This window comes from Histoplasma capsulatum, genomic scaffold (genome assembly GCF_000149585.1).
Source record: "Histoplasma capsulatum NAm1 scaffold_7 genomic scaffold, whole genome shotgun sequence".
In the NCBI taxonomy this organism is placed as follows: domain Eukaryota; kingdom Fungi; phylum Ascomycota; class Eurotiomycetes; order Onygenales; family Ajellomycetaceae; genus Histoplasma; species Histoplasma mississippiense.
Window position 1 is genome coordinate 2,363,392 of NW_001813976.1, and position 8,025 is coordinate 2,371,416.

An 8,025-nucleotide genomic window follows, 5' to 3' on the forward strand; every position below is an offset into this window, starting at 1 on the left:
ACCCTTCGTGATCGATTGTTCTAGCTGCACCTGGGTTCAGGGACAACGCACCTGGCATCCAGTTCGTTTTTCCTGGAGCTCTCTGCCAGTTGGAACCCCAAACGCCCCAATGCTCCGAGGACTCGTAATGGAGGCACTGGATATTTGCGGCGCAGAGTGCAATGTGCCTCGCATGGGTTAGGTCAGTGTGAACAACATATCCTGCGTCTAGATGGTTCGACATGTCGAATAGATGGATCTGCGGAGTCCAATACAACAGCATATAAGGAGGCAGGATTCCCTCCCAATCCTGAAGCAATGGACAGTTGTATTCATAAAACTTAAGCCCTGCTAAACCAGGTATACACTCCAGTCTTACACCTTATCACTTTACTTTACACAATGTCCAAAGGAATGAAGCCTAATGGCAAGGCACCTGCTTTTGCTGCAGCTCAACCGCCTCCGAACACTCTTATCGCTGAAGGACTCCAGCATTGTGCTGCTCAGCAGCCCGTTACAATGCGACACCTGCAACAGCTTCTCATAGATATTTTTCATGAAGTCAAGAAATCGCCAGATTCTCCGGAGCCAACTGAAGCTACTAAGCCGGAGCAAAGCAAGTATAAGGAAGGTAATGAGGTGAAAGCTCGAGCATCAAAGCTCGAATTCAAGGAAGTCCATGAAGTGTACGTCCCAATATCCAATCCTTACATCCTCCCTATGCTCACTACCAGTTAGGTGGGACAAGGACAAGTCGAACTATAAGATTGTGGAATCGGTGAGAGAGGACGAGGCGCTTGATGATCTTGATCAATATATATTTGTTGTCCGGAAGCAGCTCGGTAAGATACATGATCCCAATACCGGTTCATGTTTGGCCACTGACAACATATCAGACCGGATGACCAAGGAAACTAGGGCCTTCGTCGATATTAAGTCAAAGGTGTTGCTTGACGTGCTGCGAGAAATACTGAGAGGTGTTAGGGCTATCAGCTTGCGCGAGGATAAGCCTTCGGTATTGTCTCGCCCTCCTACTCATTCACATTGAACTAGTCACTAACCCTGGATCAGATCGAGCGGAATTTCCTGTACAACTTTCTTCCCGACCTCGAGGAGTACATTACCAAGAAAGGAAGGGATCATGATGACCCATGTTCGAAGCATGTGGACCTGCTCATCAGGTATATCAAGAATACCTATGCTTCCACGATCCAGAGTCTTTCACCACTTCTGAAAAGGGGAGAGATCACCTACGACCTGCTTTGGACCATTTTCAAGCCAGGGATCTTCGTATACAGTACCTGTCTAGGGACTGGCAAGCCCCGATGTGTTATATTTGATGCCGGAGAAGAGAAAACGAAAATGAACGGGATCAAATACTTTAGCTTAGATTGTCGCTATCTGGACTTTGACGGTGAGGTATTCGGTGAAGCCGGTACCCAGCTGGAGGTTGCCGGGTTCCACGGACCCAGACCCATCCACACCCTCGAGGCTTTCCCTCTTGATCACCACCCCAATAAATCAGGTGTCATGACGTCTATCATCGACTTCGGCCGGAAATTTTGCAGCTTGAAGGGCCAGCACATTCGCCACTGCCGCGGCCGTGCTTTCTTCAAAGTGCGGGGAGAGATAGTCCAGATCTGTATCAACAGTCGTGTCATGGTCGACTCAGCCTTCTTTCGTCAGATGAATCCGAACTACACCAGACCGCGGATCAATCAGCGGAACGACTCCTATGTGGATAATGACGGTATCACCCACGTTAATGTTTCGGCGTTTTTTGACAATCAGGACCAGCGGATGCGAGACCAGGTGAAAAGCAATGGGATGAACCCATCCGAAATGAAGGATGTTGACTTCCTTATTTGCTGTCCAACGGTTTTAGGGTTCTGTTTCAACGAGAACATCTGGAGTAAGTGAAACTGGCTTTCGACTGGTGTTCTCGCTAACCTTTAATTCCAGTGGAGTTTGCTGTCGCCGATCTCGATCAAGTCGAATGGTCATCCGCACCCTTCGAAAACCTCAAGATTCCGAGTCAGCAAAGGGACACGCTCTTAGCTCTAGCAAGGACTCGATTAGGCCTGGTGCCTAGCGTCCCCTTTGATGACTTTGTTACTGGCAAAGGGCGTGGCCTCAACGTGCTCCTATAGTAAGTGCCTGCATCCTGGCTTAGTGAATGAAGCACCCTGACTTTAATGTCAGTGGACGTCCAGGTCTCGGAAAGACTTTCACCGCCGAGGCATTGGCAGAGCACTTGCAGCGCCCTCTTTACAAAGTATGTCTCTAATCCGCCTGGGCGAGAGTTAAAGATTAATGTTACATTTTAGGTACCTGCAGGTGAATTAATCGGGGATAGATGCCTGGAGGATCATGTTTCCAACATATTTAAGACCGCTAGCCATTTCAACGCTATACTTCTTGTGGACGAAGCCGATGTCTTTTTGCATGGGCGCTCTGTCGGCGGAGTCCACGATCATTCCGTGACGGTCTTCCTCCGCAAACTTGAATATTTTGAGGGGGTTTTGTTTCTCACTACAAACCGTGTCGATGAATTTGACGATGCTATCCTCAGCAGGATCCATTATAAGCTGAAGTATGAGGCTTTGGGCCGGGAATTCCGGAGAGATGTCTGGAGGAGTTTCCTTTCAAAGTCGTGCACGCATCAGGGAAGCCCGCAGCTGTCCAGTGATGAGCTGCATAAACTGGAGGGTTTGGACCTCAGTGCCCGAGAGGTATGTGGCGGAACGCCCACCATCCATATCTCATCTCTAACCGTATATTCATCTTCAGATCAGAAACCTGGCTATGATCGCCCATGCACTCGCCACTGTCGGTAAAGATCGTGTGTCTTACACCCATCTGGAGCAGGCCGCGGAATCGAACGAGGAATTCGCGCGCGCATTCAATCGCACAGAGCGTCTCGAGACCATGTACAATTAGGATACCATGACCTCGGAAGTACGTAATCCGCCCCCCAGTCTTATTTGATATGAACGGGCAAGTGGCGAGGTCATCTAGTGTGTGATTTAATTTAATCCTCCTCCTTCTACTTAGCTACCATGTTTGTCCCGTGTTCGTGGAGGTCGTTTGTGGGTGAGGAATTGATCTATTAGTTTGCTCTGTTTTATCTCTCGGTAATTATATCTGATGACAGTTTTATGTTTTTATAATGGAATGTTTGACGTGAATGGTCAATCTGGGAGACCCTCTGGCGTTTTGCTTGACGAGATGTTAATTCGGAGTCTACCTTCTCGGCAGGCGGACTGGGACAGATTTCTACACATCCTCCCCGGCTCTCATGTTTGTGGAGGTCGTTCGTCAGGTATTCTCCCTGTGATAACTAATGCGATTTGTTCTTTCTTTCTTCTTCGTGTTTCTCTATCCGTAATTGTATCTGATGACAACGCTGCTTGTCATACGCTGAATCTCGATGAGATCCGCCTCGTTTGGTTTTCTGTCGTGATTCAATAATTGATGATGGAAGTTAGTCAAATTTTGTAAACATCACTAGCCAAACATCACCTGGAAACGTGGAGGGCGTACTGTCTCCAGGGGGGAACATTAGCATAGACCAGAGGGTCTGAGGCATATAAAGCCAGCCCTCTTCCCACTTTGCTTCCATCGCTCCATCTTCCCTTTTCTCCTCACAAAGGCCACCCAGCTTTGCAAACGATCCGACGCCACACTTCCATCATGAGTGCCCGGACAACTCGAACTCGTAAGATCAAGGAATCAGAGACCGGCCCAGCGGTCAGCAGAGGCGGCAGTGGTTCAAGTTCTGCCACAGGTGCAACAGAAACTCTCATCATCCTATTAATAACGGATTGTAACTGACATCTGGACGCAGAAAACAACGATAGTATTGACCAAGGAACAACCATGGCTGAGAGGGCCCAGCAGCAGAGCTCTGTTGAGTCTCAGGAAAACAGCTCCCTGAGCTCTACTGGCTCAACGAGGCCGACATCTCCGGTGCAAGCAACACGCATTTGGGAATTGGCAGCCCATAGTTCTGTATGCTGTGAAAAAAGCGCTGCCGGGAAAGCCATCCATATCATTCTTTCCAGAAATCCACTGAATCTCCAGCCCTCGAGACCTGTAGCGGATTGGACTCGATCAATCCATACAGCTCTTGCAGAGAGCCAACCGATAATGCCTTTTCAGCAAATGTATAAACCTCTAAGTCAGGAAGAGGTGGGCTACATCCGGAAGAGGCTGGAAGAATATACGAGACGGCATATTCATAAATTAGATGGCTTTGACTGTGCAGTAATCCTCGCGGACGCCAAGACCCTATTTTCGTATATTGCGCTCCTGGAGTCAACGATCAAAACCCATCAGGTACAGTTGCAATCCAAACTTAAATTGAAGTTCGTTAACTGACACAGTGATATTAGACCGAGCCACAATCCAAGAAGAGAACCATGCAACCCACTGGGGCTGCAGGCCAAGAATGTGGAAAGAGGCGGCGACGACATTAGGAACGCGCATGTGGATCACCAGAGATTGCTAAGGAGATATGTATATAGTTGAACAGCCAATACAAGTTTCATGCAGTTCAAGACAAACAGGTGGAACTCTTCTCACAACGCCGCAAAATCACCAGTTCTTTTTGAAGATCAACTGCATTGTATTTATTCTGCCGTAGCGTCAAAGACTGGGATGCGCTTCTTTGTAACGGTTGTTATGGATATCTGTGCTCCAGAGAGAAGATTGTATCCTATCACCGCGTAAAGGTGCCTGCTAAAGTTGGGGATGGCGACTGAAGTTGTCAGCACGTGTTCATTCTTATTGTAGAAAGGCCAATGCATGAACTTTACATTTTGTTTTCTCTCCCTCGGGAAATCCAATCCAGTCGTCCGCCAGAATCCTGATCCCTAAACCGTTTCCTATCTCATCGGCTAACAAATCCTGTCTCAAGTTCACTCAGGCTGGCCATGTCTTGAACTGTTTTTGCACATCTCTCGGTGCCATGGTTCAACCAGTCTATTATGGAAGTTAATTTGCAAATTTCACGTCTAGTTTTGTATCATTGCTACTGTAGAATGTTGGAAATCTCCCGCACCCTGCATACCTTGCTCGAATCCCTTAGCATTCCACTTCATATTTAGCTGACAGTCCTGAAATTTGACCACGCTATTCATCCACAAAGCGTGGTGCAATCACTCAGGAAAAAAGTTTTATCTGACTTATAGCCTTGTTGCCTTGACATAGCGTACCAGTCCATTCCAAATGTTTCTCTATTTTCCTTATATTAATCGATTGCATTGAAAAGTGAGGGTTCAACTGTCAAAAATGTCAGGAATCATCTCTCCCTACGAGCAGGGGGGAAAATTTGGCCCCAATATGGACTAATCCAATCACGTGAAAATTCGTATTCTCCTTTTGATTTCAAACTATTCTAGCGGCATCGTCTCCCCAACATGCCCCTGTCAACTATTTGCACCTCTCCTTAGCAATCTCTGGAGATCCACATACGCGTTCAGCGTTATAACCGGCATTCTCGTCATCAGATGCGATTACCGAGATCAAGTATGAAGAAAAAAGAAAACATTAGTCCGGGGGGATGGGTAAATAAGGCCTCCCACGATGGGCCTCTAGGGGACTCGCGTCACTCACACGATTTCCGGACTTTCCGATTTTCCGGATGCGCCGATACTCTTTTCATTGGCGCAAAGGAAGGAGGCCGTGGCGGGCGTTGATTCGCCCGAACAAGATGCAAGTAAGGCGACTTAATGCGGGGTAAACCTGAGGCATTTTTCAGAAATATGAACACAAACATTTCTCACTGCTCCCTGACTATAGTTCAAAATATATCTGTTTAGATGTTCTCAGAATGCCAAATTACAAGAGGTATTATGCATGTTGGGAGGACCTTAGAATCGTCTAACCTAAGCAGTATCATCCGCTTATCGCCATATGAATTCCTTGTGGGTGCTGATCGGACCCGCATGGTCATTCACGACAGCATAGTACAAAACCTGTCTGAGCCTTTGAGCGCATTGATCCACAATGGCCAGATGAAAGAGTCTATTTCAGGAGGTGGTCCACTAGATGATGTCGATGTCGACACCTTCACTGGATTTTGCGAATTCGCATACACGGGCGTATATAACACTCCCACCGAGTACCCTGAGGAAATGAGCATAATCACCCAGTCCTTCACGAACATTGAAACCATAGCCGGAAGCGATGCTGAATTCGGCAAAGTGCAGGAAGACAATGAGGTTTTCGATTCTTGGTCAGGCAAAAAAGGCCGGAAGAAGTCAAATTGGGCGGGACCTATATCCCCCACAGTCTATACTGTATACCCCTATGAGCAACTCCGGAAAAGTTTCAGGGCTCGGTCGTTCAGTGGTGCGGAAGCTTCGGTCTCACCTCACCCATGCATTCTATTCCATGCAAAATTATACGTGTTTGCAACAACATATCTCATTGAACCATTGCAGATCCAATGTCTAAAAAGTCTTCACCGAGATCTCTGTGGCTTCTCGCTGAACAGAGAAACAACGTCTCTGATTCTCGACTTGCTTGACTTCACTTACGCGCATACTGGCAGATATGAGCCAGGCGGAAGATCCCTTCTCCGAAACTTGGTGATTCATTACGTTGCTTGTGAGGTTCGGACGCTTTTGGATGATGACAGGCTTCAAATGCTTTTGGATGCAGACGGGGAGATGGGTTCAGATCTAGTGTGGAGGCTTGCTAAGTAACCTAGATTTTCGATGGCCAACCAAGTAGATAGGAAGGATACAGATCTTATAAAACATCTTGAAACACTGAAGATTTGTGCCACCGCACTAATTTAGGGGCAAGGAGAACAGCAAAAAAATTTTCTCTTTGTTTCCACTAGTAATGACGTACTCTGCCCAGGTTGGGCAGCAATATTTACCATGGAATTTACAACTGGAAACACTCTTGTCTTTGCGCAAGTCGTTTTGCCACGCTATTGAATTGCCGTTAAATGATATATTCTACTCGATTTCCTGTCAGTTCTGCACATTGCGACCGATAACCAGCGGTTTCGACGTGGGTATCCCATCGCCGATGGTAATGGGCTTTGTCATGACTCTCCAGCCTCACGTTGTCCCCAAATTCATTGATCTTATTATTTGTCACAAGTCAGGACTCCTACAAGCGCAAACGGCCTTTCATCTGGTCTTATCAGATTCACAAGCCCCAGATAGCTTCAGCCGCCGTATTCATCCTACTTTGTTACCTCATCACTCAGTACTCAGATTGTCTCTCGATCTACGCCAAATATAGCAGGGCCCGGGAAAGGGGAATTCTTGATGGAAAGCCCCTGCATTCGTGGTTGTTTCCCATCTAATATCTCATTAGGCTTTCGAAGAGAAAGTTCTCGATTCGTCAATAGATTTCGAGAGAGGGCCAATCAGCGAAACATGTTGGATGGAGTCCCGAATGAGATATTGACAGAAGAGCGTGATCATTATCAGAGTTTATATTATCAGTTGAAGGAGAGCAGAGACATCAAACACTCGATCAGCCTCCCTTCACTCACGCTGGCCATGTCTTGAACTGTTTTTGCACATCTCTCCGGGCATGGTTCAACCAGTCTGTTATAGAAGTTAATTTGCAATTTTCACGTCTAGTTTTGTATCAATGCTACTGTAGAATGTTGGGAATCTCCCACACCCCACATACCTTGCTCGAATCCCTTAGCATATCCACCTCATATTAGCCGACAGTCACAAAATCGTGGTTCAATCACTCAGGAAAAAGTTTTCTGTGATAGCCCTGTTGCCTTGACGTAGCGTATCGGCCCATTCCAAATGTTTCTCTATTTTCCTTCAATTAATCGATTCCATTGAAAAGCGAGGGTTCCAACTGTCAAAAGTGTTAGGAATCATCTCTCTGGGGTCAACGAGGTACGTGGTAAACTTTGGCCCACCATCCCCAATATGGACTAATTCAATCACGTGATGCTTAGTTTTTCTAGCGGCATTCGCAATTCTTCACGCCCAGCAGCATAACAAAGGCTAATTCGGAGACTCGGCTCCCTTTTCTTTTAGTAGCATAACATTGTAA

General features: G+C 46.9%; 2 protein-coding genes across 2 annotated transcripts; both read left to right on the forward strand.

The window, feature by feature from the left end:
• Positions 1-381: 381 nt before the first annotated feature.
• HCAG_06326 (predicted protein) lies at positions 382-2,919 on the forward strand (the record flags this gene model as incomplete). Its single annotated transcript, XM_001538671.1, has 8 exons — positions 382-665; positions 718-821; positions 876-994; positions 1,051-1,891; positions 1,942-2,128; positions 2,182-2,254; positions 2,307-2,711; positions 2,770-2,919. The coding sequence occupies 8 exons, from the start codon at positions 382-384 to the stop codon at positions 2,917-2,919; spliced, it is 2,163 nt and encodes a 720-aa protein (XP_001538721.1).
• A 753-nt stretch (positions 2,920-3,672) lies between these two features.
• HCAG_06327 (predicted protein) lies at positions 3,673-4,457 on the forward strand (the record flags this gene model as incomplete). The annotated part of the gene is made up of 3 exons (XM_001538672.1): positions 3,673-3,766; positions 3,827-4,317; positions 4,374-4,457. 3 exons carry the CDS (start codon positions 3,673-3,675, stop codon positions 4,455-4,457), a joined length of 669 nt encoding a protein of 222 aa, XP_001538722.1.
• Positions 4,458-8,025: the final 3,568 nt, after the last annotated feature.